At 40.4% G+C, this 12,663-nt stretch overlaps 1 protein-coding gene across 1 annotated transcript in view; it reads right to left on the bottom strand.

The window, feature by feature from the left end:
* Positions 1 to 2,007: 2,007 nt before the first annotated feature.
* The window catches only part of cdkl5 (cyclin dependent kinase like 5), a gene marked incomplete at its 3' end in the record, with an annotated part of 45,344 nt that continues 34,688 nt past the window's right edge, over positions 2,008 to 12,663 (bottom strand). Inside the window, exons 13-20 of the mRNA XM_083900825.1 lie at positions 11,958 to 12,307; positions 9,307 to 9,408; positions 8,855 to 8,960; positions 7,801 to 7,936; positions 6,893 to 6,998; positions 5,957 to 6,118; positions 4,311 to 4,559; positions 2,008 to 2,418 (exon numbers count right to left, since the gene is read on the bottom strand). Of these exons, the coding sequence (XP_083756951.1) occupies positions 2,008 to 2,418; positions 4,311 to 4,559; positions 5,957 to 6,118; positions 6,893 to 6,998; positions 7,801 to 7,936; positions 8,855 to 8,960; positions 9,307 to 9,408; positions 11,958 to 12,307 (1,622 nt within the window). The remainder of the gene's footprint in view (positions 2,419 to 4,310; positions 4,560 to 5,956; positions 6,119 to 6,892; positions 6,999 to 7,800; positions 7,937 to 8,854; positions 8,961 to 9,306; positions 9,409 to 11,957; positions 12,308 to 12,663) is intronic.

Below are 12,663 nucleotides of genomic sequence, written 5' to 3'. Positions count from 1 at the left end.
TGATATTTACGACTGAACAGCGACTGGGGCGCATGAGCAGAACCACTGTTGCGTACTTTTGTTTAGGACCCTAACTGATACAAGCCAAGTTGATTCCGTCTTCTCAGCACAAATCAATGACGCACACGCGACAGCTAATAACTGATGACGACGGCTAATAACTGACAACGCCAACAGTCCTCCATCATCGTCTCCGCAAGTTCTGTTCGGGCTTTCAGATGGACGCGGTTCTGGTTCCGGCTCTGGTTCCGTTCTGGAGTCTGAGAACCTTGGTGCTTACTGGCAAACCAGCCCAAGTTCACCGCAGTTTAAGAGGAACCAAAGTGGGAGGAGGTTAATCCACGCTACTCTACCTCTACTTTACGCTCGTCTTCACAACCTAGAATATGTCACGGTTCACAGGGAAGAACCAGGTATTTCTTGGTTTCCTCGAGAACCAATTTTTCTGGTTCCAAACCTGTTGTTTTTTTTTTCGGTCTTTTCTGATTCAAATTGGGTTCTGGGAACCAGGACTGGCATGGACTGGCCCTGCTGGTGTGAAAGCCCTATATGTGAGATCCCAAATCCCTGGAATCTCCTCCCTTAAATGTGTGTTGAATGAGTGTGTGTGTGTGGTGCCGCCTCTCGACTGGATCGTCTAATCTGTGCTTTCTCAGGATTTTGTCTTTTGTTTGATCAAAAACAACGATGACTTCAGTGCATTACACTATGTGGTCATCCGAACAACTGCAAAGCAGACATTATAAAGATTAAGGAGCTGCAACTTTTAGAATTCATCTAGGTTTTGGGGCCTGCTTTAGGAAAACACTGCCATGGAAAGATCCCGATCAGTGTTTTAAACATTAGGGTTACAGTTAGTGGACGTGTTTTCCCCGAGTGGCTGCAGTTCTTGGTTGGTGTTTAAAAGGAACATGGCAGCACGGAGCTGGGACAAAAAAAAGAACGGAATGACTTGAGGATGGAGCTCGTTTTTTAAAAAGAAATGACACTTTGAGTGAGTCATAGAGTGAAGTGAAAATGACTGAGTGTGAAGTCTCACAGTCTCACTGTGGCTCTTCTGCTACCAAACCCCTGTTGACAAATGGCCAGAGCGATATCACGTTGATGACGTCACGACGAGGATGACGGGCAAAATGTTTCTTCTTATAGATGTAATGTTTTCCCCCCACGATTTATCAATATTTTCCTTTTACATATTGATGGAAATCATGAAAAAAAGGGTAAAAATAAATGATAATAATAATTAACAATATGAAAATCTGTTAATAACATATCAAATTGAACAGAAAAAAAGGACATTCACCATTATTAAATACTCCTTGTGACATATTGTATTATCAACACATCATAAATATCTATGCATCTCTCTGTGTCGAAACTAAAGCTCTCGCAGTTACACATTTAATTCTACGTTACCTTATAATACTCCCATATAGTCTACATACTGTGTCATTTTATAGCTTATATCCTTGAATTTAAAACAAATAAATATTTAATAAATAATATTGATATAAATACTTTTTTTCTTTTGTTCTTATCAAATATCAGAGCTTGAAAAAACTTTTTTTTTTCGTCCAGTTTGTCGGCCACGCTGCGACAGTGGCTGTTCTCGGTGTGTGTGTGTGTGTGTGTGTTGTAGTGTTGTCCTGTGAGCACAAGATGGCAGCAAAGGTGCCGTCATGTGGGCAGTGTCTCCTCGACAGGAAAGATCAGCTTATCTTGACGTTCTGACCTTGATCGCGAGAGAGAGATTTGACACAACGTACGACGGACTTAGCGCTGGCGACGGAGCCCTTTCCTCGTCTCCTGTGAACGACAGCGCCCCCTGCTGTCTGCGTTTAGCTTCCAGTGTTTGCAGGTTTTTCAGAGACACGAGCGTCGACGGGTTACTTACGTTTCTGAATGATCCTCTGAAGTTTCACTTAAACGTTTACGACAGAACCAGGATATTGAAGGTGGTGTGGTTTGGGTATATTGTTATTATTATTTTAATTTTTTTGTTTTATCTTAAAGCGCCGTCTCCTTTAGGTCGTTGAGGTTTGGCATCCTGTTGCGGGACGCTCGGGTAAACGTGGGTCCATTCTGTCCCGGTTTGATGCCCAGCTGTTCCGGGGTGAACTGAGCGCCCTCCGCCCGCTGTAGAGCAGACACGTGCCAGCTGGACTCGATCTGTCCGGGAAGCGGGTAGCTGGTCTTGCGGCTCTTGGCCTGGGCGGTGCTGCTCACCCCGGGGTGCCCCCTGCTCTCGGGGTGCCCTCGACCCTCGGCGTAGCCGGCTTTGGAGGAGGGCTGAGGAGGGTTGGAGAGGGGGGCTTGGAAGCGCAGGTCAGGAGGAGGAGGAGGAGGAGGAGGCTGTCCTTGGCTCGAGGAAGAAGGGGAGAGGTGAAGGAGTCGGCGCAGTGACTTGAGCGGTTGGCTCTGGGAGGAGAAAGAGAAAATCCAGTGTTGTGATTCTTACAGGTTTTTCTGCAACTATTTCAGTTTCTGAAAAAACAATGCATGTGAAGAATTGAGGACACTGTTGCTATGGTTGCAGACAGCTACTTGTAAGGAATGTGGCCTGGTTGTTATCGTCCAACACAATTATGCCCAAAAACACGCAGGTTTTTTGGGGGGTCACCAAATAGATTTAGCAACTTCCTTCCAGGCTTTTATTGAAAAACTGCAGGGTGTGATTTTTGCTGTTGCTATTACTCTGCCTCTATATGAACTGAAATGATGTAATGCCATGGTTCTCAAACTGTGGTACGCAAGCGTCCTCAGGTGGCACCGATTAAATAATAATAATAATAATAGCAATAATAATAACAATACATTTTAGTGCCTTTCAAACACAAGGTCTTAATATGAGAAGATAAATCAAAAGTAAAGACAAAAGTTAAGTTAAGACACACAAAAGGACAAATTAAAAAGTTAAAGATACAAAAAGTTAAGATAAAATAAAATGGACAAATTCAACACACTAGATGGAGTTTAAAAATTAATACCAGATATGTAAGGTGTATTATTTGGATAATAATAATAATAAAAAATAGGACTTAGCACGATGCACCATAACACCTGAATGAGGGAGGGAGCATGTGTGTGTATACACCAGCAGTGCAGGGGTGGGTAGGGAAGTGGGTTTTTTTTGAGCAGTAGTATTAATTTTTCAAACTTTTCATGGACACTGCTTTGTGTCGCCATGCGTTCTCCGACCTGTTTGCAGCCATCTTGCTTTACCCGTGCAATGTTGACTGTTGCTTCACTTCCTGTGTGCGCAGCACTGGATGCAAAACACCACGATCTATCGTGCGTAACTGTCCAGCAGGTTCGCGTCACGGTCTTCAAATTTAGCAGGCCACTCGCCCCGAGCACCAGTGTGTGCGGTGGCGACTTTGACACAGTTTTGGATAAGAAACGCAAAAGGTATCGGTCGGAAAAGCGACAGACATTTTGCTAAAAGATGCTGATTTCATCCCCCGATAGGCTTCATCGACACTGTGTGCACTAATTTGACAGTGGTTTGTTTAAAGGTGACATAGAGTGGTCCTGTTGCACATATATGTTAGTTATGGAGGTCTACTTACATATATTAACTTGTTTTCATGGTCAAAAACCTCCTAGTTGCTGAGAACTAGCCGATAGGAATCCTCTTTTCTGACGGTGTTTTTCTGCTGCGAGATTTCAGAGTGAACTTTCACCCCCAGCAGACAGAGTCTTGTGATTGGCCAGTACTATCCAGCACATCCGTTCTCAGAAGCGCAGCGCCCCCCTCTGGAACGTAGGATGCACTGCTCCTCATTATCAAAACATTGTTTTAACAGTGTTTAAAAATAGCTTCTTCACGACTCCCCGCTGCAGTCCCTTTGACGACCTTTGACCCGGAGTCAGAGCCAGAGTCAGAAGACACTGTTGCTCGTGAAACACCTCCACAACGGACGTTATTCTTCTTCTGCGGTTCAATGTACGCAACCGGATGTGCCCGGACTAGTGCCCGGAGCAGGAGGATCTGCTGTTCAGGAGAAATGCTGTTTACGTAACTATTACGGGATTTTCAGTGATCTCGTTGAGCCCCGAGATTACAATAAAACACAACGTTCTCAGCAATGGCTGAACTGTTTGTTTGTATAAAGGCTTCATAAACAAGTTAATGACGCAGATACACACCAAAAAAACAGCGATAATAGGAACTTCTGGTCTAGTTCCGCTTTAAATAGTGTATTTTAGTTATAGACTACAGTTTTAGGAATGATTTAAAATCACCAGTAGTGACTAAAATCAACGTAATGTCAGATATTAGATGATGACGTGAAGGCTCGCACAGATACCTGTGAGAGTGAATCCACGGGTTTCTCTGGTGGCCAGTCGCTGACTCTCTCTCTCTCCCTCCCTCTCTCCCTCTCTCTCTCCCTCTCCCGCTCTCTCTCTCTGTCTCTGTCGCGGTCGCGGCTCTGCTCTCGCTCTCGTTCTCGCTCTCTGTCGCGGGATCTCTCGCGGTTTTTCCGCCTGCTGCTGTGGTGCGAGGACGACTTGGAGCTCCTCTGCAGGGACAGGTGTTCTTGTCCGATGCCAATGACCTAAAATATAGACACAGGTAGACGTGATTAGTTCAAAAACCAAACACATCACACGACACATTTGAATCAAATCCTCACGAGGTTCTTCATGCAGGCCTCTGGCAGCGTCAGACAAAAACACAGCAACGGTGACATTAGTGATGACTTTATACAAGAATACACAGCGAAGCTGCAACGACTCGTTCTTTTCACTGTGTCGCACTCTTTTGCCTTATTTTTAGATCACATTTTTCCGCGATTAAGTGAAGCTGTCGTCTCCGACGTGCGTCTTTTGTCCAATCACAACGTGACACATTAAAATAGATGACATTTAAATTGAAGGAAAGCAGCAATAAGTCACTTCTGAGATGCCGAAATTGGCAAATTCTTTATATAATGTATTAATTCACTTATTGACAATTATTCACTCTTCCCATATTAACTGTCGAGAGACCAGTTTTGTTATGTTAAAGGCTGAAATGGTCAGGCAGTCAATAGGTGACATACACTCAGGGTTCCAAAAGGGTCCTGCTTCTACAAGGGCTGAGGTTCTACCTGGAACCATTTGCTTCTGGAAAAACTGTTTCCCGAAGAAAGGGTTCTTGGTAACACTAATGGTTCCAGTAAGAACCCTTTTGATACAGAGAACCCTTTAAAATCCCTTTCCTGAATAAAAGGTTTTAAAAGGGTTCTTGGTGGAACCTATATAAAAAGGTTCTTCCTGAAGCCAAAAAGGGTTCTCCTATGAGGACAAGCCGAAGAACCTTATATAGTTCTACTTCGCACTTTTATTTCTAATAGTGTATAATGTTGATATGATGTTCTTTTTCTTTGTTGTCTCCCCTCTGTCTGATTGAATAAACAGTTACAAAAAAACAGATAAACTATTTAAAGATAAGAAAAGACATGTTTTGAACACCCATGTTCCGTCTCTCTACATTTTGTGTCTGCTCTTACGTGCACTTATATATTTAAAATGAAAAATAATGCATGGACCAAATAATATTTGATCAACTTTGGCAAATAAACTAAGAAGAAGAAAAATGTCTAAACTTACGCAGAGACATTTTCATCTACCATTTTTTAATAATAATAATAATGATCGGCTGATGGTGATTATTATTAAAAAACCCTCGACGCGCAGAGGTCTCGGCCCCCGACAAACAACACACTGCGACGACAAGAATGCGTTTGACGAACATTGCAGCAAGACAAAATGGATGCACAGGCGTGCGTGCGGTATTAGATTCGTTATTTGAAATCCTTTCAACTTTGAGAAGGTCCTCGGGGTCTGCGTCGGTCAATCTGTCACTTAAAAATCATGACGAGAGCTTGAGAGGATTTCAAAGCGTGCCATTCTGAGTGGAGAGTGCAGTGTGAGGTTGACATGCAGCCGGAAGTGTCGAGGGTTAGATTACTGGTGAGGCAGGGTAGGCCGCACTGGGCTGGTGTTGCACCATAGGCGAGGCGACTACAGGGAGGACTTTGACAGCGGAGTTGTGCTTTAAGCTATTCTTAGAGCTAAAGAGGGGGAAAAGACTTTTCTTGATGCTGGGGTTCCTCCCGTCCTCTATGTCCGTCTGTGGAGCAGAAGATGCACAGCCACAACTCTCAGCACAGCAAAGACATGTAACAACTGAAGGAAAAAAGCCACTAAATCCTCTACAATTTAGACCACAGCGTATAAAAGACACATAAGAATCAATGTTTGTTGGTGGTAGACGGGCATTAAAGGATATTCCTGTTTCATATCCGTCATCATAACGTTCGACTAAAGTGTGTGTAAAGCAAAAATGCAGAGATTCTCCTCTTCACACGTCATATATTGTGTTAGAAAATAGTGGCTGAGGACATTTAAAATGATCGGCTCACGGTGACTACACAGTTGACACGTCCCTGCATTACAGCGTAAACAAATAGTGTCATCACTTGTCTAGAAAATACTAGAAAATAGCAAAATAAACCAACAATGGTGCAATAATGTGGATATAAAAAAATACAATTATAGCTGGGCACGTTAACGCGCTAACGGTGGTTAATGCACATTAGCGCATGGTGTGTTTCCAAGACGCACGTGACGTCATGTTTACCGGAAGTCCAGGCACCGTTTACCAGTTAGCTCCATTAGCTCCTTTAGCGTCCTCTGCGTATGAGTTTAGCGTTACTTTAGAGACTCCTTTTAATAATCTGGAGTCACGTAAACATGACGTCAACGTAGGAATGAAGATATCAATCCTCATTTTTGAGAAGTTTCAGCAAATGATTGACATTTTGGCTTAAATAAATGATTAATATGACGCCTGATCTATCACTTTTTCTGTTAAATAAACAGGTGGAGACTTCAATGAACTCACTATCTGTGTCTTCTTCTTTTTCTTTTTGATGGCCCTGAAGAAGCCTTGTTTCTCCTTCTCTTTGGTCGGCTCCGGAGGATTCATGACCATCGCTTCTGCCGTGGTCCTTTGGAACACACACACACACACACACACACACACACACACACACCAGCATTTCCACATTATAAATCAACACAATTACAAATATCTACTTCATGAATGACATCTATAAAGATCTACTGGTTGCAGCACCATAAAATGTCTGCAGGTGGAGCCCCACTATACTATGTCGTCCAAAATTTGAAAAAAAATTTTTACCCAAAATGTTTCGTCCAAAATTTGACAAAAATGTCATACTATACTATGTCGTCCAAAATTTGAAGAAAAAAATTTGACCCAACATTTTTGGTCCAAAATATGACTAAAACGTTATGTCGTCCAAAATTTGAAAAAAAAATGTACCCAAAATGTTTGGTCCAAAATTTGACAAAAATGTCATACTACACTATGTCGTCCAAAATTTGAAGAAAAAATTTCACCCAAAATTTTTTGTCCAAAATTTGACAAAAACGTCAAACATACTATGACGTCTTTATTTTTGGACAAACTGAGTATAGCATGTTATAGCAACCTAAGGAAGTGATTTTAGTGAAAACAAAGTGAGGACCGGCCAAAATGTCCTCACTCCGTAAAAATGACCTCACTTTGTTGGTTAAAAACCCTCACTGGTCCTCAGTATGCCGCAAGTACAAGAACACACACACACACACACACACACACACACACACACACACACACACACACACACAGAATCTTTTCAGGTATGCCTCGGAAACATTTTGTCTTAAACACCACGTTTATACAAAACAGAAAAAAAACGTTCATGTTACACTGAAGAAAACAAACAACAACAAAGTAACTCTCACCAGTCAAAAGCCGTCTGGCGTTTGGAGTGGTTGCCCATGACAACGGGGTCAACGGGCACAACGGGTACGACCGGCCCTCGACCCTGCACGACCCCGTCATGGAAAGAGGACGAGTTGTCCGGTCTTGGCGAAGGAACTGAAGATAAAGGTAAATAAATATAAGGTAAATATCTGCACTCACATTTCCCATAATCCATTTAGATCAGTCAGTTTAGACTTTAGCTCAGGATCTCTGCAACTTCCTGTTTCACAAAGAGAAAGAAAACTATTCTCTTCCTCAGTAAAACATAACATTTTAAGTTGATGCTTTGCCTGATTGCATTTTATAATAATAATTATAATAATTCATTATATTTTGCCTTTCATGACACTCAAGGTTATATTGATTTTGTTGAAAATGTGTTGATTATTTAATTGTATTTAACAAATGTATTAGACCACCTGTCAAGAGAAAACATCAATATTTCAGAAGTCTTTTTAAACTTGTTTAAAACTAAAAAGGTTATTGCTATTTATTTGGCAAATAACAAACTGAAATCAAACTTTTTATACCCAAATTTGAGCCGGTGCGCTGGGCTTTTTCTCTGAGGAGTCAGATATTAATCAAGCGTAGCATTTTATCACTAAAACAAACTTTTCTGTTCAGGAATGTAAAAGTAAATGATTATAATTTGACATCTTAATCTAGGAAAAATATTGTACTTTTTTGTCTGTTTTTTGAAACTGATAATAATAATAATAATTTTTTAGCATTAAAATAAAAAAAAGAAATAAAAAAAAGAAACATACAGAAACATAAAAAAAAATGACTTTGATAATTACCAATTCTGTTAAATTAGGGCAGTCGTGGCTTTGGGTGGTGATCTAATAAACTTGGTAAGCACTGTTTATTTTATTTATATTTTCATATTGTATTCTGTATGTTTAAATAGTTATAACTTAGTCTGATCTAAAACCTTTATGTACAGCTGCTTGTGTGATATTTGCATTCTCAATGAGTTTTAATCACGGTTTGTTTGAAACATTTTTAAACAGTTTTATGTATTTTTTTCACCTCTGTAGAAGCTGCCTACTCTCCGTGGCATGGACTCGGTGAAGATCATCCTGTTCTCCTTGGACGCTCCTCCGTCGTCCACATGAGGGTCGTGATACATCCCGACCTACGGAACACAAACACAGGCGTGACGCAGACGCGCACACACAGGACACATGGGACTACAGACGCCTCAGAATCCTGAGTGTCATGACTGACGACTGAAGCCACTTAATCTCACTAAGCTATCACACTCCTCACCGTCTCACATCACAAGACAATCAGGACAGTCCTACAGCTTCTCACTCAGGTAACATTTACATCAGCGACAAGCGTGCAGTGAAGCTGTCGACCTGAGTAGTATTTATTTATTTATTTATTTTAAAAAAGCCTAAGGACACCAGACAAAGCTACTGTGTGTGTGCGTCTGTGAACTTGTTGCCGGAGGTGGGTGTGGAGTCAGGGGCTCGGACCTCGTTTTTAGAGCGCTGTGTGTGAAAAGCAGCAGTGTTGTCCCTCGTAGAGTCTTTGATGGAGGCGCAAGGGTGGCTCATGTCTTTAGGGGACTGCTCACTCTGTTGGGGAAGATGGACAGACGCAGCATGAAGCAGTGGCAACGCTCACGTGAGACACAGAGACAGTCCTATGGAAGTAAATCTGTGACATCTGAGTTTGAATTCGAAATTTCTAACACTGAATTTTTTTGCATCAAAATTAGACTTTGAATTTTAAAAACCATCAAATTTCAAGCACTGTTTTTTTTTTTGCCATTGATTTTTTTTCAACGTTGAAATTAAATTCAGTGTAAAAAAATTTGATGTCTCAAAAAATTCAGTTGCAAAAAATTCGATGTCTCAAAAAATTCAGTCTCAAAAAATTCACTTGCAAAAACGTCAGTTAATATCCAGGTCACCAGAGAGAAGCAATCGATCCCTGTCTCAATTCATCCAACACCAATCAACGTACGCTCCATTGGCCATACATGAATTACAGTTTAATACTAAACCTCATAACTTGATTTGTGGCGCCACCACTGGCTGCTCCTTGTTGTCTATCAGACGAACTGAGTAAATGCAATAAGCGCCTGGCTGACTGCAAAATGTCATCATGCTGACGACCCTGTCATCACAAACAGCACAGAAAAATGAGGATATTACAAACCAGTAGCAAAAAGATGATGTTTTATACAGATAAAAGTTACTGGACTTTAATTAGGATGACCATATTTAGAAAGGAGACTTGGCTCTGCTTCGAGATACTTAACTTATACTTGGATGAATTGAGACAGGGATCGATTGCTTCTCTCTGGTGACCCGGATATTAACTGATGTTTTTGCAAGTGAATTTTTGCAAGTGAATTTTTTGCGACTGAATTTTTGCAAGCAAATTTTTTGAGACTGAATTTTTTGAGACATTTAATTTTTTACACTGAATTTTTTGAGACATCGAATTTTTTGCAACTGAATTTTTTGAGACATCAAATTTTTTTAAACTGAATTTATTTCAACGTTGAAAAAAAAATGAATGGCAAAAAAAAAACAGTGCTTGAAATTTGATGGTTTTTAAAATTCAAAGTCTAATTTCGATGCAAAAAAATTCAGTGTTAGAAATTCGAAATTCAAACTCAGATGGCACAGATTTACTTCCATACAGTCCCTGCACACATCCACCATGTCGCCAAATACACAATATTCTCACTTACACACACACAAATATACAGACATATATAAATACACACACACACATATATATACATATATAGTAAAGGAAAAAGGGTAACACTTTAGATGAGGGAACACACATTCACCATTAACTAGGTGCTTACTAACAACAGTAGCATACTATCCCTTTATGAGTATTAAGCACGTATTAACACCTTATGTAGGAAAAATCTTAATTCATGTCATAATAGAGGTAGAATAAGGTTATGTAGAATAAGGTGTTAATAACATGCTTATTGATTACTAATAAATGGCTCGTATGCTACTTATGTTAGTAAGCACATAGTTAATGATGAATATGTGTTCGCTAATCTAAAGTGTTACCGGGAAGAGAAACCCACCCTTTCAATATTTGATATGGTGAATGTATCAACTTCAGTTGATTTAAAGTGATATAACTGTGTAATTGTTGAAATTTTTCATCATTTTAATAGTAGTATATAGTATATATAGTTTTACTCTGACTCTGGCTACACTAATGTTGTCTTAGAAAATCTGTTTTTTAAGAGTGTATTGGCAACTTGACAAACTTAGAGAAAGAATATTGTTATATATAATATAATATAATATTGAGTTTGAGTCAGTTTTCAGAGTTTTAAAATGCAACGTCCAGATTTTCAGAGAAATATTATATAATAATAAATAATATATTATCCAAGCCAGCAAAATAAAATGTTTTCATTACTAATTTTAATATTTCAAGTTCTTTTTAAGCTAAATCCCTTTCTAGAAACTAAGATATTACCCGCATTACTATATTAATTAAAGTCATTATATTATAGTTTCTCCGCATCAAAATGTATTTTTTTTAAAAAGATATTTAAAGGTGCCATATGTAAGAATGTGGCCAAAAACGGTTACTACATTCAAATTCAAAATACCGAGGTCTTTTAGGTTTTGTTTTCTGACATAACTGGCAACCCGTGGTTGCTCGGCAGCTGAGACTCTACTGACTGCAATGATTGGTAGACGGCGGTAGGTGGCGCCACATGCCAAAACATGATTTCAAAACAAAAACATGATTTGCAGTCTGCAAAATATTTTTTTTTAATGCAAATATTTTGTCTGTACTGTTGTTGTTGGTGAGTTCAGTTTGTTATATGAACATTGTTCCTGAGTCTCTGTGACATATTAGGAGGATTTTATGATTTATTACATAATGCACCTTTAATATTATTCACATGACATTACCTCAGAGTTTTAGTATCAGAGATATGATGTGTTGCAATTAGTTGATTTAACTCATTTATCTCTTACAAAACTACTTAATTTAAACTGATAATTCTCTTAAGCCCAAATAAAAACATGTTGCTGTGTGTACTCTCTTGATTTATCACAGTGTTTCATTGTGTGTGTGTGTGTGTGTGTGTGTGTGTGTGTGTGTGTGTCTGTCAGTCACTGACCCTGGTCATGTCATCCGTGCAGTCCTCTCTTGAGGAGCTGACTGAGTGTCCGGTGAGCGTGGTCCGGTGCTGCAGCTGCGGCGAGAGGAGCTGCAGGCTACTGGCTCGCGTCGGGATCACCTGACCCGGCGGGGGCAAGCCCGCCATCCCGCCCTCCACCACGCCGTGGGCCCGGTGGCGCTCTCTCCTCACGTACATGGAGTGGCGCTGAGGCCGTTGCTGAGAGGAGAAGGGCGAGGTGTAGCCCAGGCCGTAGTGATACGACTCGTGAGGAGAAGGTAGCGTGTGAGTGGACGGCATCCCTCCTCCTCCTCCTCCGGGGTCCAGGAGCTCTGGAGGACCGGCATCTTCTGAGTGATTTGATTTGTAGATAGAAGAAGAAAAGGAAGATGACGAGGAAACATTACAGATGTTAACTGCCTTGAAACAAACAAATACTGACTTTGTCTCTTTGTTGCCTATTTTAGTATATAAAGTATATAATTAAGTGTATTTGTAAACTATAGCCCAATATATTAGATGTTACATGCAGCTCCAGGTTTTAAGAATCTTTTTGGTATTTTTTTTAGTTTCATTTCCTCATTCCCTGTTTTATTTTTGAAACTTCCTGTTTAGTTATGTTTCCTGTCACTTAACCACGCCCACTCGTGTGATTAGCTGCCCTTCCCTAATGCGCTTCACCTGTGTCTCGTTGACTCCGGTGGAA

This window comes from Microchirus variegatus (genome assembly GCF_963457635.1).
Source record: "Microchirus variegatus genome assembly, chromosome: 14".
Taxonomy (NCBI): Eukaryota; Metazoa; Chordata; class Actinopteri; order Pleuronectiformes; family Soleidae; genus Microchirus; species Microchirus variegatus.
This window is presented reverse-complemented; position numbering and strand designations above follow the sequence as displayed.